This window comes from Geospiza fortis, unplaced genomic scaffold (genome assembly GCF_000277835.1).
Source record: "Geospiza fortis unplaced genomic scaffold, GeoFor_1.0 scaffold637, whole genome shotgun sequence".
In the NCBI taxonomy this organism is placed as follows: domain Eukaryota; kingdom Metazoa; phylum Chordata; class Aves; order Passeriformes; family Thraupidae; genus Geospiza; species Geospiza fortis.
This window is the reverse complement of record NW_005054515.1, coordinates 132,348-152,237: the sequence shown is the minus strand read 5'-3', so window position 1 is coordinate 152,237 and position 19,890 is coordinate 132,348. Positions and strand designations below refer to the sequence as shown.

General features: G+C 52.0%; 1 protein-coding gene across 1 annotated transcript in view; it reads right to left on the bottom strand.

Annotated features, from left to right (window-relative positions):
- LOC102034033 (cadherin-23) overlaps nt 1–19,890 on the bottom strand; it is a 122,153-nt gene that overhangs the window by 68,219 nt on the left and 34,044 nt on the right. Inside the window, 4 exon segments of the mRNA XM_031063589.1 lie at nt 2,103–2,230; nt 2,316–2,421; nt 2,944–3,181; nt 4,239–4,303. Of these exon segments, the coding sequence (XP_030919449.1) occupies nt 2,103–2,230; nt 2,316–2,421; nt 2,944–3,181; nt 4,239–4,303 (537 nt within the window).

Sequence of the window (19,890 nt, the reverse complement as noted above, 5' to 3'; positions counted from 1 at the left end):
AATCAGCCTTTGAGTCACTCAGCTTTGCTGGCGCCTCCTCTGAGGGTAGTGAGGAGCTTGTTGCCTGTCCTGGTGATGTCCTCACCATCCCTCCTCCTCCTCCTCCTCTTTCCAGGGATCAGTGGGGCTCATCCAGGAGGCCTGGCCAGGTTAAAGGCAACTGAGAGGCTGAGTGCAGCTGGATGGGGCTGAGCTGGGGCTCCAGCTGGGTGGACAGGAGCCAGAGCAGATGCTGTGTGGTGTCATTAACGTTCCTGAGATCATCAGGCCATGCTCAGCAAGGCCACGGCCCGGCAAGCCCAGTCCCAGGGAGGCAGGGTTTGCTTCTGGCTGGCTCTCCATCTGGCCAGAGCTGGCCTGCACCTGCCTTCTGCTGGAGAAGGACATTTCCCACTTCAGCCACAGGAGCTGCAAAGCTCCCCAAGGCACCAGCAGCGATGGCAGACAGAACCCAGCACTCTTCCAGTCCCACAGAGGGCAATATCCACCTAACCAGCCAAAACCAGCTTCCTGTGTTCTCCTGACCCTCAGCCTTCCTCCCTACAACCTCACCCTCAGACAGCCACTGTATCACAGGATCTGAGAATGGACTGGGTTGGAAGGCACACTAAAGCTCAGTTCCCAACCCCTGCCATGGGCAGGGACACCTTCCACTATCCCAGGTCACTCCCAGCCCCATCCAGCCTGGCCTTGGACACTGCCAGGGACCAGACAGCCACAGCTCCTCTGTGCCAGGGCCTCCCCACTCTCACAGGGAAGAATTCCTCCCCAATATCCAACCTAAACCCCCTCTCTGCTCCAGTGTGAAGCTGGTCCCCCTTGTCCCATCACTCCAGGCCATCTCCAAGGATGCTGAGAGTGGCTGACGCTCACGCCAAGCACTCATGGCCTTGGACACTGCCAGGGACCAGACAGCCACAGCTCCTCTGTGCCAGGGCCTCCCCACTCTCACAGGGAAGAATTCCTCCCCAATATCCAACCTAAACCCCCTCTCTGCTCCAGTGTGAAGCTGGTCCCCCTTGTCCCATCACTCCAGGCCATCTCCAAGGATGCTGAGAGTGGCTGACGCTCACGCCAAGCACTCAGCCCCTCTCAGGCAGGCACAGGCACGCCGTGAGCCTCCGGCTCATCACCCTGAGGAGGGTGTCAGTGGCAGGGAGCGAGGCAGAAGCTTATTAGCAGTGCTATTTCCTGGGATCCTGGCGCCGCGCGCGCTATTAGTTCTGACTCGGCGGCTCCTCTACAAAAGCGTATTGTCCCCTAATGGGAAATCTACAAGGCGAGTTTGACTTCTTTATTAAAAACCAACAACCAAAGGATGAAAAAAAATCACCTCCCTCCCCACTCGCTCTGGTTCTGCCTTCTCACAGCTCTCGTTCCTCAAGTGCCGTCACAAAACACTTCCCCCTCATTTTCTTCCCAGTTTTTGGCTTTTATTTCTTTTCTTTTTCCAGCTGAGAGAAATTCGCTTTGGTGGAGAGCGGGAAAAGTGACAGCTACTTAAACCCTGCCAGTGTACAGACCCCACCCAGGGAGATGACCCACTGAAGTGTGGTCTTGAAAAAGAGGTGTTTATGCTGTCGAAAGCCCAGTGTGGGAAGGATGTATTTAACCACCACTAACTCCCTGGGCACTGCCTTGTTCCCCCTCTCTGGAGCATGGTGAGGGATCTGAAGGAGAGACGTGCTCATGGGACTTCATTCCCATCTTACAGCATCGCTGGCTTTATCTCCTTCCCCTCCCCAGAGTGACGCTGCCGCCAGCCCGGCAGAGCTCCCACAGCTGCGAGACTGACACGTTATCAACCAAACTGTCTCCATCACTGACACCTCCCTGCAGACACCCTCAAACCACAATGTGCCTCAGAGTGACACACTGATCTGATCTGATCTTCCCGAGGAACACTGCGCTGCTTTGAGCCTGCCAGCAGAAACCCCTCCTCCAGAGGGATTTCCACACTGCTCCTCACCCCGTGGCACGAGACACGTGTAACAGGAATCCACACATCCTTCACAGGGTGGGGCAGCCTTGATGGGTTATTGATGAGTTAACAGCACTGCTATGGAGCAATTGCAGGGAGAGCACGAGGGGAATGCACTTACAAACACCTCGATGGTGACGGGGACGGTGCTGTTGAGCGGCGGGTTGCCGGCGTCCTTGGCCATCACCGTCAGGTAGATGACCCCGTTGGGCAGCTGCTCGTAGTCCAGGGGGTGGTTCACGCTGATCACTGCAAGGATGCACAGTGGGGGGGGTCAGGGCAGCAGGATGGGGCAGGCTCAGGGTGCCCCTGGAGTGCCAGGACCAGCACCTACCTCCATATCCTTCCGACACTGTGATGTCGAAGTAGTCGCGGAAGGCAGACGCCTGCACGATGCTGTAGGAGATCTGGTTGTTTGGAGGGGAGTCCTCATCAGATGCCTAGGGTGTGAGCAGAGGGACACATGGGCATGGGAGCTGTGACAGGGAGAGATGAGGGGATGGGAGGTGCAGGCTGGAAATGTGATGGAGGGAGCTGTGCCCATCTGGGGCCCTGAGGAAATCTGTAAACCATTCTCCTCTCGCCTGCTTTTCTCATGCAAGAAGGAAACTGGTTGTTGGGACCTGCTTTGGAAGGGGTCTGTTAAACCCATCACAGGCACTGATCATTTTAAACTGACAGAGGGAGGTTTAGATTAGATATCAGGTAGAAATTCTCCCCTGTGAGTGTGGTGAGGCCTTGGCACAGAGAAGCTGTGGCTGCCCCATCCCTGGAAGTGTCCAAGGCCAGGCTGAATGGGGCTTGGAGCTACCTGGTCATGTGGAAGATGCTCCTGGCCATGGCAGGGGGTTGGAACTGTCTGAGCTCTAAGCTCCCTTGCAACCCAAACCATCCTGTGATTCTAACCCTCTCCTGTGTCCCTCCTGCACATCCCAAGCAGAGGAGCCACGGCAGTGCCTCACCCGGAGCCGGACCACCTGGCTGACAGAGGGCTCGTTCTCCCGCAGGGCCCCCAGGTAGGCCTCCTTCTGGAAGGTGGGGACGTTGTCATTGACGTCCAGGACGTTGATCCTGACGCGCCCCGTGGTCTCCTCGCCGCCGCCGTCGCGGGCGATGACGGTCAGGGTGTAGCGCTGCGTGCTCTCGAAGTCCAGCCGAGCTGTCAGCACGATCACACCCGTGTCCTTGTCCAGGGAGAAGCTGGGGGGACAGCAAAGGAAGGGGAAAAAGCCTTGGTGACCACACACTGGAGAGATGTATCGCTGGCAGGGGGGCTATTTACAGACCACGAACGGGACGGGGCTGCTGTGGAACGTGCCTTGAGCTGTTTTATTTTCCAGCATCACTCTCATTACATGGTTATGACAATGGGAAGATGCCAGCAGCTCACATTCCAGGCAGCAGACCAAGAACTTAATGTTACAACTCACTTTATAAGTTTTTTGACCAATCACACAAAGCAAAAGCACATTGACAGTAGTTCTATCCAATCACCATAAGCACAGGTACCTTTGGTTAAACAATGCCTGCTTATTTTGAATACAATACCTGCTTGTGAGCCTTAAAACACAATGCACAGAGCTACATAATTAAGCTTTAACTTTCCTAATATCTTGTTAGATAAACTTTTCTGTAGCTTAGGGATTAATTCTAGACAAGCATTAATACACAGACCATTTTTCTATTTGTCCTTGCTTTTCTACAGTTTGAATAATTTTTTCTGCTGACCAATCTCATGGCTGCTGCTTAGCTCTAATCGCAGTTCTGCTGTGTCTGAGGCCTGCATTTTGCAGCTTTCCCAAAACCCTCTAATTTTGTAGATTCCCACAAGATGGAGAGGCAGCGGCCTGACAGAGTGAAGTTCACGACTTTGTTCTGTGGGATATTTGGTCCCAGAGCACCTCCAAGAGCTCCACCCAGCTGAGCAGTGAGCACAGGCAGAGAAAAGGGGTGCAGAGGCCCCCAGATCTGTTCTGCTGGGTAGCCCATGTGTGCTCCCCAACTTTCCACCGCAGCTGTTGCTCCAGGGCTGACAACTCACTCTGAAACCATTTGCTGGTCTCAGGCAGTGCTGGTGCCTGCAGGTCCCACCTTTGCAAAGCAATTAAACATGCTGAGCATCAGGCATGTGCTGAGCTCACACCTCTGGGAGACAGCATCTCACAGGTAGGACATAACCAGTGCCTTTAATTGCCCTTAATGTGGGGTTAGAAGAGGATTTTGGGGGGTCAGACTCCTGCCAGTCAGTCACACTCACCGGTCAGAGTCATCGCTGAAGAAATAGCTGACTTTCCCAAATGTGCCCACATCGTTGTCAGTTGCCTGGAAAAAATAAAATGTAATTAATAAATGAAGGTATTTATGGAAATGTTGCATTGAACAAACCTCTGCAGAGCTGGTGTGCTGCCATTTACCCCTCAAGAGCTGCAGGGCAGGGGCTGTTTGCACTCCCCTGCTCATCCCTGACTCCCAGCCTGCTCTAGCTAACAGCCTTCCATCAACATCGCTCCCAAAACCTTTGGCAGTGGGAAACCTTACACCTACTTACTTTCCCTGACACACCACGCTAACCTGGGAAGCACACCTGAGATAAAAGTCCCCATGGATAATTCCTGTCCTCCTGGAGGCAGAAAGCTGGGAGTCTGCAGCCACAGCTCATATCCTTCCCTGTGCATTCTAGAGCTGTGCTGGGCTTGCAGGGCCTGGTTTTTGGTAGCAGGGGGCCACAGAGATGAGAAGCTGCTGTGAGAAGCTGCTGGAAGCTTCCACCATGTTCAGAAGAGACAATCCCTGATGGCTCTGAAGATGGACATGCTTGCTGGCCAAGGCTGGGCCACTTAGAGAGGATGGTAACACCTCTGTGATGACAGATTTTAGAAGAAAAGCAGCTGGAGGAGGCTGTGCTCCAGTGGAGAGAAGGGCCCTGCTCGCAGGCTGGAGCAGCCTGTCCTTGGAGGGCTGCACCCCACGGAAGAGTGACCCATGTCCCAGCAGTTTTGTGGTGATGTGTGCCCCTGGGAGGGACTCAGGCTGCAGCAGGTGTGGTAGGAGTGCTGCTCATGAGACCTGGACCCATGCTGGAGAAGTTCACAGAGAACTGTCTCCTGTAGGAGAGACCCCATGGTCTCGCAGGGGAAGGACTCCTCTCCCTGAGCCAAGCAGAAGAAAACCTCGAGTGATGAACTGACCAAACCCCCACACCCTGTCCCTGCTCTGTCAGTGGGAAGGAGGGAAGAAAAGGGGTTTTTTAAGGGCTTGTTTTACTTCTCATCATCCTCCTGTGATTTTGTTAATAATGAACTCACGTTGTACCTGCCCTTGGAGTGTTTTCTCCCAGTCCTTAACTCATGAACCCTTTGCTAATTTTATTTTTCTCTCCTCTGCTCACCTGTAGCAGGGGAAGATAAGTAAGTGGCTTTTGTTGGTGTCAAACCACGACAAGAGTAGAGGAATAAAAACCTATTGCACTCCAGAATGGCCCTCCAGGTTAAAATACATATCTGCTAAAGCAAGGAATAGTGATTTTGGTCTTGCTTTCCACAAGGACAGCCCTTCTGGGGGTGCAATCTACTGCATTCCCATGGATGGAGTGGCTTGGGATGCTGTGGGATGCATCTACTCCACGGCAGCTGCTGGAGCTGGAGCAGGCTGGTCACGGCTAAATGACCAGCACCTTCTGGGGAAGGTGTTCACAACTCACTGTGTCAGCTCTGGATGAGCAAAGCAAGATTTATTTGTGTTTCAAAGTCTTTGCTCTAATGAATATATAAAATATGCATGAGTGGCAGCAGGAAAAAGGAGCAGAAAATTTTATTTTTAGGTGAGGAAAGCGGAATGCAATCCCCAAAATATCCTTTTTTTCTCCCCCAGTATATTTTCTAAATTGAGTCCTGTCTGGATTACTTAGAGACCAACAGGTCTGTGAGGCAGCAGGGTCAAAGACACATTTTATGTCCAGATACCAGGAAAAGGCTGTATTTTAGGAGTGGCATGGAACACAGCCTGTTCCTGAAACCTTCCTGATTTATCCATGGCCTTGATTACCCTTGGCAGCAGAGCAGGAGCTTGAGCACAGCTTTACCCCCGTGCGCTGCTCCCCAGCCACACCACGGGCTGACACAGAGCAAAAGGCAGGAAAACCAGCCAGGATTATCTAAGTTTTCCTCCCCAAACACTTTCCCAGGCTGAGAAGTGACCTCCTGCTGCTTGGTGCCAGCTGAAGGGTGCTCTGGAGGATCCAGCCTTCCAGACCTACTGATTCTGCTGATTTTCCTCTCCACTGCTGCGATGGGATTTCCTTTCTGTGAGCATTGGAATTGTGTTGGGTAAAATGGAACAAATCTGTGGAAATCTGCCTGGAGAGATGCCCAGAGAGTGAGTAGCACCCACTCTTGGGGGACAAAATTAGAGGCTTTCCCAAAACCCGCTAATTTTGTAGATTCCCACAGACATCCATGGAGGTGCTCCATCCCAGGCAGAGCGTGGCAACTCTTCCATATGGAAACACTTGGAGACAAGGGGGGTCACCCCACCATCTGCCCACAGCAGCATCCTTCAGTCAATTCATTCTGGGCTTGATCTCCCATCCTAACACCTGCCCCCAGCCCCTCTTTTGGGTTGTCTCTCCCCAAAATCCTTGAACTTTTCGAGCACCCTCGCCTCTCCACTACTGTGAGGCGATTTGCTTTCTGTGGGCATTGGAATTGTGTTGGGTAAAATGGAACAAATCTATGGAAATCTGCCTGGAGAGATGCTCAAAGAGCGAGCAGCACCCACTCCTGGGGGACAGGCTCCTCTAGGGTGCACCTTCCCTCCCAGAGGACATCCATGGAGGTGCTCCATCCCAGGCAGAGCGTGGCAACTCTTCCATATGGAAACACTTGGGGAGAAGGAGGGTCACCCCACCATCTGCCCACACCAGCATCCTTCAGCCAACTCATTCTGGGTTTGATCTCCCATCCTAACACCTGCCCCCAGCCCCTTTTTTGAGTTGTCTCTCCCCACAATCCTTGAGCTTTTCGAGTACCCTCAGCACTGCCAGCCCTCATCCTTCCAGCCAGGATTTTTTCCTATCCATTACTTCTGCACCCACAACGGCTGTGAATCCCTCAGTTCCATTCATTCCTAAGTGGCAGAGCCCAGAAAAGCATTTTCCGTGCACCTGGATGGGCTGGTGATGAGATAATGATTTACAGGGGGTCTGACAGTCCCAGAAAGCACGGGCAAAACGAATTCCCTTCATTTGGCCCCATACAATTGCACTCCTAAGTGCTTATTGCAGTGACAGACAACACTGGGAAAGTGTAATTTTCTTCTGACGAGGGGGAAAAAAAAAAGAAAAGATAGGGAAGGAGGAAGGTTAAAAGAAGGTTATCGAGGAGGGAATGGGAGCCCTGGGGAGAGGGGAGCCAGGACCACAAGCTGTGATGACATCAAAAGTGCCAGTGAGGCAAAAAGCCCCTCTGCTGAGGAGCCAGGGGGACGGGCAGCCTGACTCTGCCCCATCCACCACCCCAGCAGCCAGGCTAATGAATGTCCCTGATTTACACCAGGGAGGTGGAAGGTGAGGCTGCCTGGATGGCTTTCCTGGCAACTGCACATCGTGGAGATAATGCTGGGCAATGGAGCAGGTTAGTTGAGCGTGACAGGGAACATGCTAAAAAAAAAAAAAAGCCAAACCACGCACGCTCAGCATATTTAATTTGGGATCTTCACCTGTTTCTGCATTACCAAGCTTTTTCCCCTCTAAGGGTAAAAAAGGATGCTCAGCTGCTCAAGCCCCTGGGGAGACAACACACACTCCCTTTGAGGGCTGTGAGAGAGCACACGCCTGCAGAACACCCCAAATCCCACTGAGCTGTCAGCAATCCCAGGGTGCCAGCTGTTTTCCTGTGGCTTTTCCCAATCACTGACTCGTTTTCCCCCCCAGCATGCAAGCATCCATCCCCACAGCCCGGGGAGGAAAGGCATCTGGCTGCAAGTTTCTCGGGGTTCCACCTGGAGAAGCAATCAAATGGCTTTTACGGCTCTCCTCTCCTGCCCGGAATATTAAAGCGGGATTTGCCCACTGGAGCCTGCAAAGGGCAGGAGGAAAACGCAGGTCCACATCTGTACTTTTATGAGCTGTCACCAGCACAGACCATTTCTAAAAAAAAAAAGAAAAATCCCACATTTGTGCAGCTAAACTCTGGGAGAGTGGCAAGAAGAGGGAGCCTGGATAACCCAAAGGATTAATTTACTGAGCTGCAGCATGGTGTGGGCACACAAATCACACAAAAATACCCAAGGCCTGGCTCTCTGTCCATCTGCATGCCCCAAGCACAAATATTTGGGATGTTTTGTCCCACCGAGGGCCATCACATCCACCCTTCCCACCCAGGGCCAAGGCCAGCAGAGCAGGAGACAAAAGCGAGGAGCTGGTTCTGCTCTCGCGGGCAAATCTGCAGGAAAGGGCATGTCGTCCAATTTGTTCAGGAAACAATAGCAATGTTTGACATGTCATCAGGATTGATGGAGCAGAAATTTACATGGGAGAATTCAGTTTTAAACAGCTCCACGGAGCTTCACCCGGTAATGGTTTAGACATTCATCATCCGCCAGACCCACTCAGCGACTCCTTAAACTGCCGGAGATTAACTCCGCTCACAGCAGCTTCAGGGAGCGCGGCAGGAGGAGCCAGCACGGGCTGAAAGAACCAAGAAGAGCCTTTGAGGTGGCTCAGATCCCCCGTGAAGACCCTGGGACAGCAGTCCTCCTCCTCCCAAAACTGCCAGACAGGGATGAGCAGTTGGAAGTTGGTTGAGCAGAATGTGTTGGGATGATGATCAGGGCTGCAATGGCTGAAAAGCCAAACCCCCCCATGGAACCTCTGGGATGGCAGTCCTCCTCCCAAAACTGCCAGACAGGGATGAGCAGCTGGAAGTTGGTTGAGCAGAGCGCGTGGGGATGATGATCAGGGCTGCCATGTCCTGCTTGAGAGCCAAACCCCACCATGGAACCCCTGAGAGCGCAGTCCTCCTCCCAAAACTGCCAGACAGGGATGAGCAGCTGGAAGTTGGTGGCAGGGGTGAGCAGGGTGCATTGGAATGATGATCAGGGCTGCCATGGCTGAAGAGCCAAACCCTCCCCACCTTTCTCACCGGAGCAGGTTCCAGCTCTGTTTGTTCTCCTTCGCCCTCTTTGTTTTCCCTCCCTCACATGCACAAAGCAGGAAATAAAAATTGATGGGGAACAAATTGCTTTGGCCAGGAGCTCTCTGCTTAAAAGAGTTGTGGCAGGAAAGCAATTACAGGACGTCAAAAAGCTGTCAGGCTGCTGGAGTGACCGGGCAGAGCCTCGTACCTGCCTGCTCCAGCACGGTGCCTGTGGCTTGGGAAAGCAAACAGAAGGAGGATTCCCATCTGCTTCCTAGGTTTTTTTTTTTTTTTGGTTTTCTAGGAAAGATTTAGTTGCTGCTTGGGGCTGACTGGGCAGCCAAGGGCTGCTCAGGATGCGGTGCAGGAATTCCAGGGTGGGAAGCCATGCCCTGGCATCCGGCTGATTTTTGGAGCCACCAAAACCTGCATGTATTAAGTAGGCAGCCATCCAAACATCCCTTCCTCAAGGCAACCTCAGGTCCCAGGGGAATAACAGCTACCTGCTGGTAGCCACTGGGATTGGGATTTGATTTGTGATTCGGAGGAGACAAATGTGAAGGGCCAAGGGCTTTCGTGAGATGCAATCACCGGGCTGCAAAAGCTGAATGGAAAACCAATGGAAAACCTACTTAAAGTTATTATGGAATGACTTCAGTGGGGAAACAGCTCTTTTGTCAGCATTGCCTGGCCCGGCCCTGCTCTCTCCCAGGCTTTTACAGAGAGGCTGCCCGGTGGGAGGTGGCAATCAGAGCTGGTGGCTGGCTGGCTCTGGAGCCCAGTGGCTCCAGTGATTAGCTGGGAAGGAGGGAGTGGGGAAAAAAGGCAATGCAGGGCTGCCACTGCTTCCCCAGCAGCTCCAAGGCCTGCCCGGGGCCAGCAGCTCAATCGGCGCTAATGACCCCGGAGGGCTGCGCTGAACCCGCACAGGGGGGAAAAATAGCCAATCAACCCCCCTGGGAATGGCAGAGCTTTTCCCCACCTCTTCTGCCAGCCACCAGGGAAAACAAGAGCCTTCCTGATTGTGTTTTATAACAGCAGCAGCTGCAACATCAGCTCCACACAGGCGAGGTTAACACTTGCCTGGGCAGCCGTGATTTAACGGGCAGCGATTTACTGGAATGGCTGGAGACTGGGCTTTAAAACACCAGGTGACAGCAGATGGCCCAAAAGTGACACAAACAGCCTCTTCCAGCCTGGGTTTTCACTGGTGACACCCAAGACCATTTAAATGTCCATGGGTTTTACTGGAGCTGGGTGCAAGTTCTCCGCTAATGAACCACATTGATTTCATATTCTCCTGTTGTCCACCTAAATGGCAAGTGGCACATCTCAGCGATTAAACAACCCCACAATTGCCTGGCCTGACATCTCAATCACCTCGCTGTTGGGTCTCTAATGAATTTTACAGCCCAGCAAAATGGAAGAAATTAAGGTCAAAGTCTGGCGGAAGAAATATAAATTCTCAACGATCACTAAAGTGTTTGCAAGGGCTCTGGGAAGCCGATCACGCCACCACCATCTGCAGCTGCACCTCGCCCAGGTGAGGGGCCCAGCAGGCACAGGGGGGATAAAAACAAAGGTGGAAGGATGGGCTGGACAGGTCCTTGCCATGAGATGGACGTGAACACGTTGCATCCCAGCCTGGAGAAAGGGAATGGCAAAACCCAACTGATTTGTACATCCAATGGTTCCCAAACTCCCAGTTCAGGCAAATCACCCTCCTCTTCACACACCAGCCTCAGCATGTCAGCAGCACCAGGGGCAGCTCAAGGTCATCTGCCCACTGTCTGTGTCACAGTGTCACTCGGCCAACAGCAGCCCCTGGGTGCTGATTCCCATGGGAGCCTTTTGATCGAGGAATCACAGCCTTGGATGCTTTGGGAGAGACTGAGGGCAGCTTTAAATACAGATTAAAATCCCAGGAGTGTTGGCTCCACAGGGTGTAAAAGCATGAGGAGTCTGGGAGAGGATGTACCAAGGTGAAGACAGTGATGGCCCGGAAGGGAGTGCTGAGAAGGAGGTGTGAGGCCGGGGTGTTCACGTGGCAAAGAGCATCACCTTGGGAAAGCTTCTCCCTTGAACTCTCAGCCACATCCCAAATCACTGGGCAAAGCCAGCAGCAAAGGAAAACCACCAACCCCATCTCCTGCTGGGAACAGTGGGAGGCATGGGGGGAATCCTGCTGCCTGCTTGTGCAATTTGCACGGGAGCAGGGCTGCATTTGCTCCCTGATTTTCTTTCCCCTCTCACAGGCTGAATTGTTGGGTTTTTTCCTTTTTTTTTTTTTTTGTTTGAGCAGGGGGAAGGGGCCAGGATGTGATTTTGTTTTGTTTTCCCACCTCTGCTCTAGCTGTGCATTTTTCCTGACAGCTCCATCAGGACGGGGAGAGGCTGCACTCGGGCTGTCATGATTCCTATTCCACCCCATTTCGGTCTCACGGATTGATATTTAGATTAAAGAGATAAACACAGCCAAAGAGCACTGGGCCCTGACAGAAAGACGAGGACTTCAGATCTGTCAATCATGCCTGGTAACTCCCTCCTCCCCTTCCCTTTATTTACAGAGCTGGCTTGATAAGAATATTTAATGGGAACAAGGAGTGCAAGCATATTTTTATACTTGTAAAAACCCAAGGAGCACACAGGAAGAAGCCAAGCCATTCATGTTTAACTTTCCAGGCAATTTGGAATCATCTGCTTTGATTATTTAACTCTTTACTGTTTCTTGTGTTTGCAGTTTCCCTCTCCCCTTGCAGATAAAGGATTCAATTTTCTTTTAAGCGGCAGGGAAATTGGAAGAGATTTTGTTCTGTTTAAGCACAGCTGGAGATGGAGCACTGGGGAGGGGGGGATTGAGAACAACAAGATCAATTAAGATGCTGATAGGGAGGGAGAGCTGTGTGGGCCACAGGTGGGGAGAAGGGCTGGAGGAAAGGACAAAGCCCAGGCTTGGAGGACATCAGAAACATCCAGCTGAGAGTCCTCCAGCCCCCACGAGCTGCTGCTGAGCCATGCTTTCATATTCCCACCAGTGCCCTCTGGATGCCCTCCTGCTTTCTTAGATCCTCTCCACACATCTGAGCCTCTGCAGCACCCAGCTTGCCCCGGACATTTGGCTGGCAGTCCCCAGTTACCACCACCCTGCCCATTCCTCCTCTGCAGCAAGGACTTTCCAAGATATTTTCCATCCACATAAAGCAGAAGGAAAGGAGGAGGCTGGGCTGGGGGTCCTCCCAGTGTTTCCCCACCCTGTGCTTCCATAACCCATGTGAGAAGGTAGAGGAGGTGCAAGGCACTCCTAAGGTAGGTCGGGCAGGAGATTCCCTGCAGAGCGGGACACAAACTCAACCCCTTGAGCAAAATGTAGAGTTGAAAAAGGTTGAGAAACCCTGTGCTGGTCTCATGGTGACAGCCCTGCTGACCACCTCTGGTCCTAATGCTGGGAGAGCACCCCAAGTGCCACCAAAGGGACAGGGGATGGGTTATCCCACACTCATTCCCTATGGAAGATCCCTGGATGCCTTTTTATGCATCCGCTGATTTCCAAGGTATTTCCCCATCTCACTCCCTGCTTTCAACTGCTGTGTCCTGGTTCCATGCAACCTTCCCAAAATAGGAGCAGAGCTGGTTTTCTCTTGAGGCTGGTCCTCAAGTCACCATCAGCACGTGAGAGAGAAGCAGAGCTCAGGGTGAGCTCCTCACCCACCAGCACCTCAGAGCTGCAGCCTCCACTACTCCCCAGCTGTTTCTGCCTCCCTGAATTTATTTATTCTTCAAGAAAAAGGGGAAAGAAAAGCTTTGGAGATCACCAAGAAACAACAGACAGCAGCAACTCCACAGGTATTGGGGGACAGAGAGTGCCCTTGGCCACAGGGATGGTGGAAATTGGACTTTTCTGTCCAATTACACAAAACCACCCAAACCCATGGAGAAGAAGGTGAAGAAGAATGTTGGGGAAGATGAAACAGGAAAGCCTCATAAATGTGATTGTCTGGCAAAAGATTTTGAGAATATGGAAACTATAAGGGAGATTGAAATGAAAGCAAGGTTTGAGATACCTCAGTTACTGAACAACTGGAAAACAATGGTGTGGCCAGCTGAAGGTGATCCCCTTTTGATGGAACAACACCCTCTGCTTGCAAACAGGACCAAGGGTCAGAGCAGATCCTGCCAGCTTGGCAGAAGGGGCCCAAAGAGGAGTTTTTAGGGTTTAAAATGTAGCACAGTATGGCAATGTAATGATTCTTATAGGCTGAATGTAAATGCTATAGGATTTGTATCTTGTACTAGATTGGTTAGTGAGAATCAGAATATTCAACACAGAAGAAGATTTATTGTATTGGAACGGGAACCTCGCTCTCTTACCCTTTTACTCTCTTACCTTTTTTACTCCCTTACACTCTTACCTTCTTTCTCTCTTACCCTCTCATCCTCTCTCCCCCTCTCTTCTCTCAGGCCTGCTCTGAGCTGTGGCTGGCAGCTCCCAGCAGGGCCCTGCCCCAGGCCCTTTGCAATAAACCACAAGTTCCACAACCTAACTTCAAAAATCTCTCATCTCCATCCATCCCGACCGTCCTACCCCTGACGCTCCTACAGAAGGAGAACCAGCCTCTTCCCTAAAACCCCCATCTGGCTTTATATGGCCCTTGGCCACAGGGATGCTGGGATGCACCTCATTCCACCCACATCAGGGCTTGGGGTGGGACAAACCCAGAGGGATGCAGCTCCCTGTGCATCCCACAGCTGCTCTGGGATGGCTGCAAAGCAGCGTGGTGGGATGCGGGAGCACCGCGAGGGGATGCAGGAGCCCACAGACCACGGCACCATCCCTGCCAAACTCAAAGGCTGATGGCTGATTGGGACAGTGATTTGCATCCTAAATAGCTGTTTATTGATGTCTGCAACTCTCCTTGCCAGGGTGGGGAAAGTACATTATTGCTTTCTTGTTGACTGGCGTTTACAGCTGGCTGGAAAGAAGGGGAAAGGAAATCAGGCCGGGATTGATTTTCCCATCCCCAACAGGAGGCCAAAGAGAGATGGAGGCAGCAGAAGAAAACTGACAGCTGGGTGGTAAAGGAGAGGAACTTTGCCAACCAAATTAAAGGTTGATTTAATGAGGAGAGTAATGGAAGGTTAATTAGCACGTTTACTTCATTAGGTTCCTACTAACAAGGCTTCTCCCGAGGAAGAGCAGTGGCAGGGAGGGGGAAGATGAGAATCCAGGTGAATGGATGTGCTGGGGATGATGTTCAGGGAGGGACAACACATGGAGGGCAGGAGGAAGGGACTGCTCAGGAATGTGAACCCATATATGTATATATATTTATATTTAATGCACACCCATACATAAGAATACACAGGCTAATGCATTTACCAAAAAAACCAGGGACAACATCTCTTCACTTCCTCCATCAAATAATCTAAAAATTTTAATCCAGATTTCATTAAAAACCAGGGAAAGTAGTGGGGTTTTTTACACACAAGACTGCCTTAGAGATTCAGGTTATCAAGCCCCGAGGGAACACGGTGCTTATTTTACCTGCCCTGCCACATATCAGGAGATACAGAGAATCATTCCTGTGCTGAAACCGATGCCTGATGGTTGAATTGGGCACCACAGTTTGTAATCTGAGGTCTGCTGGGGATGCTGACACTGTTTCTGAGGGTCTCTAAAAGATAACTGAGGAAAGCCCACCAGCAGCTTGTCCAAAAATAGTGTGCGTGTGTGTGTACATTTAAAGCTTTGAAAAGTCCCCACACCCATTTCAGACTCCCTGAGGGTGGTTGTCACCAGGATAAACCCAGCCCCACCCCAGGCCAGAGGAGTTTCAGAGCAAGGAGGACACCAAGGCAAGGCAGAGCACGTAACCTCCCGGGGGTTTGGGGGGAGGATATCCCACAGAGAAGGAAGTCATGAACTCAGCAAGGATTTGGGACAAATAGCTACATAGACCATGCCAGAGAGGTGCTGGTGTGGTTTCCAAAGCGTGGCTCATCGATCTGCTCCATGCCTGACCTGGCTGGAGCCAGGAAGAGCTGGCAGGAGAGCATCAGGATCAGCAGGGGCCAATGCCTGCTGGGAGATGCTCGTGTGGGGTCTGAAGGAGGACAAGGGGGCAATTCATCCCCTGCAAGCCCCTCCATGCCTCCCTGTCCCACAAAGAGGACTTTTCTGTCCAATTAAACAAAATCACCCAAACCCATGGAGGAGAAAGTGAAGAAGAAGGACCAGCCTCTGCCCTAAAACCTCCATCTTTCTTTATATATATTACTATATTCTAAACCCTTAAACTCTAAGTATTCCACCCTGTGGTATTACACACTTCTATTCAAACTCCACACCCACAATCCCAGTTCTGTCATTCCATTTTGGAAGCTTTTCCATGGCCTCAGATCAATGCAGTGTTCTCATAAGGGTCAGTGCCTGTCAGCACAGAAAGCCTGAAATTCTCAGCATCCAGATCTCCAGCAGGAGAGCAGGAAGGGGGTCAGCAGCATCCCCCCAGCTCTCTGCTGCTTGGCAGCCAGCTGATGGAGCCCACAGCCACCGATCCCAGCCTGTGCAGCCAAGCCAGACCGGGGCAAATAAAGCAGAGAGGAGGGATCACGGAGCTAGGATTACTTTCCACACTTCCCTGGAGAACCATTTTTCTGCAGACACTTCAAGGCAAATCAAATGCATTGTTGTGTTAAAAACAAGTTACTCTTGGTTTGTTTGGGCTTTAATGATTTTGGTTATCAGAGCTTTTCAGGAGGACTTTGCTGTGCAGATCTGTGGAGTACGAGGAGCTTAAGGAGATCTCCCGCCCCTTAATTCCTGCCTCCTGCTGGGTCCTCTTAACCCCCTTCCCCATTCTCCAGGTCTAGTAAATCCATCAGCAGCTGGAGCACAGCTCTGGGAGGCCCCTGGCAGCTGCTGGCAGAGCAGCAGTGCCCAAAGGCAGGTTTGGAGGGGCACTGTGCTCTCTGCTGTCACACCCTGCAGCTCTGCAGTGAGGCAGGACCCCGAGATGCCACAGGGCTCAGCACCTTCCCTGAGCTTTCCCATCCAAGCACCACGCCAGGGACAGGAGGGGATGCTGGCCTGAACTGCCCCCTCCTCTCCCTGTTGGTGTTGGTGACCTCAGAAGCAAGGCCATGTTTATGTAGCTTCTTCCAGCCAAAAAAAACCTTGCCAGCTGAAAGCTCACTCCTGCTCTCCCCCTGGCCAGGCTGCAGATGAGCTCCTCAGGGGAGCTACAGCAGAATGAGCCCAGGGGGCTGCTCCCAAACCCTCCACTGCTTCCAGAGCCTCCACTGCTTCCAGACCCTCCACTGCTTCCAGACCCTTCATGCCTGGGAGAGGAAGGAGCAGAGACCTGTGCAGCTGTGTCTGATGCCAGACCAGCATCATTCCCCCTCACAGCCATTGGGCATGGAGCTCTCAGCCTTCCTTTTCTTCTCCTGCCCCAGCTGAGGTGCTAAAGGAGGAGGCTTGTGGAGCAATGGCACAACTCCCAGCTGCTGGAAATGATGCTGGAGCAGGATGGAGAGTAACAGACTTCTCCTGCCTCTGGACTCAAGCACCTAAGGATTAGCAGAAAGTCTCCCTGCCCACAGCAGTAAGGTTGGAATTAAATGAGCTTTAAAGGTCCCTGCCAACCTGAAGCACTCTATCACTCTGATCATGGCTCCAGCTGGGCACATTCATCCCCCAGCATGGTCCTTCCCCAAATCTCCCCATCCCAGAGCCCCACACCCTCTGCCCCGAGCCACAGCAGGCCCCACACCTCACCACACCTCTCCAGGCTCCATCCTTCCAGGCTGCTCCTGTTAGGAAAGCCAGCACCCATCAAAGCCACCAGGCAGGCAGGCAGGACCTGGTGGGGGTGTCAGAGCCCCAGTTAATTCAGGGTGCAGTGTGTGCTCTCTCTGCCTCGTTCCTGGAAGGCACGAAGTTATACTGGCTGCCTCCTTGCTCAAGAAGTGTGAAATACTTTCCCTGACCTTTTCTGTTATGTTATTAAAAGGCTTCATGGCCAGTTGTTTCAGAAAAAAAAAAATTGTATTTCAATATCTGCTGGTACTGGGGCAGAACTGGTCCATCTCTTCAGGATGAGCTCTGCTCACCTCCCTGCTTTGCTCCTGCTTCACAGAAGGTGTTTGCTGCTGTGTGGGACCTCCAAGCCTTTCCAGCCTGCCTTTTCCTGGCACACCAGGGTAGGGAAAAAATGAAGTTTGCATTGAGAAAGGCCTCTGACAACTGCAGAGCTCTGGACAGGCTGCTTCAGTTGTCACGGATGTGCAACGGACATGGAACTCCAAACAGCCACAATTTATATGGCCTGGAAGCTTTGGCTGGAGTAAGGAGTCCTTCACACTGCAAAACCAGGAATGTCTGGCCTAAGGGGCTTATCACATGTGTAAACAGTCATGGACTCATTAAGGCTGGAAATGGCCTCTGAGATCATCGAGTCCAACCATGAACCCAGCACTGCCAAGCTCACCACGCACCCACAACCCATATTTATGTGGTTTTTGGACACTTCCAAGGATGGTGACTCCCCCACTTCCCTGGGCAGCCTGCTCCAATGCCTGACCACCCTTCTCACTGAAGAAACTTCTCCTAATATCCATGCAAACCTCCCCTGGCACAACTTGAGGCTGTTGCTCCTGTCCTGTCACTGGTTAAGTGGGAAGAGAGCTCGACCCCACCTGGCTGTCCCCTCCTGTCAGGAGTTGTGCAGAGCCAGGAGGGCCCCCCTGAGCCTCCCTTTCTCCAGGCTGGGCCCCTTTCCCAGCTCCCTCAGCTTGTCCTCATGCCCCAAGAGCATGGAGGCAGGAGAGGAAGCTGCTTTTGGGCACATTGTGGGCTCCCCACACAGGGCAGGAGCTGCTGCCATGGAGCCTGGCCTCCCCAGGTGTTCTTGTGCAAGCAAATGACCACCTGAGCCTAAACAACAAATGCCTTTCGGGCCCAGAATTAAACAGATGGATGGATGGACAGGGAGATGGAGGGAATGCTAAGCAGAGAGCAAACCAAGTCTTGGAGGTTGGACAAGGTTGTGCTGTGCCAGGGAAAGGGCTGAGGTTTGCCCAGGGATTCAAGGATCTGATCCCGCTCCTCCCTGGGCAAAGGGAAGGAGGCAGGGAGCAGAGAGCAGGCAGCAGCTCTGGCTCCCTGCTGGCTGCCTGCACTTGGGGTTGTTTTACAGCTGATTTATACGTGTAACAGGCAGTGTTTCTCTGCTGTCACTGACATGAGGAGCTGAAGTGCTGTAGAAACAAACGGCCATTTGTCACAGCAAATGAAGTCTACTTGCTCTTTCCTTCTGCCTTTCCCTTTCAGCTGGCCACGCTGAGGGCAGCCTGGAGAGGGTGGCATTGAGGAGAGCCTTTCCCCTCCTTTCCTAGCGACAGCCAAGGTGAGATAGCCAGGATGCACTCACTGGAGGGTGGGCAAACAGCCCAGGGGCTTCTGGGCTGCTGGGAGCAACTTATCCTCCTTCCCCAGAACGCTGGGCTGGGCAGATCAGTGACCTCCCCTTGCCTCAGCTCCCGTGGTTTTAGCTGCTTGTCTCCCTGCCGGGAAGGTGCTGCAGGCACTGCTCTGTCCTGCCAGCTGTGCCTGGCCATCTCCAGCAGCAGCTGGCACCAAGCCTGCTGCCACCCTTCAGCAACCACTCCCCTCTTCATCCCTGCTCATCCATTTGCTTGACCCCACAAGCCACCTGATTTATCCTCAGCACCCTAAGCCCCACTGTCTCTCCAACCTCGGACTTTTTTGCACAAAGGAGCACAAAAACAGAGGAGCCAAGAGAAGTCCCCTTTCATGAGGATGTCATCCAGCAGCCACCAAAGAAGTGGGCATGGCACGTGGCTGGCCAGGCTTTCTCCAAAACCCCATCTCTAACCTGTCACAGACATCTTTTATGAAAAATCCTTTCCTTAGGATTTTTGCTCCTGAGAAGCTGAGAGGCCTCAGGAACAAAATGTAAACATTGATTATCTGCTGCTGTGGAATGCAACAGGTGCATCTGTGATTGGTCTCATGTTGGATGTTTCTAATTAATGGCCAATCACAGTCAGCTGGCTGGGACAGAGAGCTGAGAAACAAGCCTTTGTTATCATTCTTTCTTTTTCTATTCTTAGCTAGCCTTCTGAAGAAATCCTTTCTTCTATTCTTTTAGTATAGTTTTAATATAATATATATGATGAAATAATAAATCAAGCCTTCTGAAACATGGAGTCAGATCCTTGTCTCTTCCCTCATCCTAAGACCCCTGTGAACACAGTCACACTAACCCTTATGTGTGAATATCCAGGAATATTCCTGAGCAAGTGGAAAAGAAGGCAGAAAAGGAGAGGAGGGATTTATTAGCAAGGAAAGCAGGCTTTTTGTCTGCAGCATGTGGGACAGGTGGAGAGATGGGCAGTGACCAGAGGGCTGCAGCTCAGAGGCAAGCGGCCGCAGCAGGAGGAGCTGGTACTTTATGAGGGTTGTTAAAAGTTTGGGATCAGCTGGGGGGGCAATTTGGATTTCAGTGCTAATTGCATCCATTCTGATTTACCATAGAAGATTCAACTCCTGGCATTTTGCGTTCGCTCTGAAATGCTGGCATAGCTGGAAGTTAGCTGGGGAAAGAGGAGACGCAGTAACAATCTCATTGTTTAGTGTCTGACTGCCTGACTAGCTAAACATCTGCTTGAAATATTAATAACTGTCAGATGGGAACAGCTCGGGGGCTCTATACAGTTTCACACCATCTGTTTGTAAAGTAAACACACTTACAC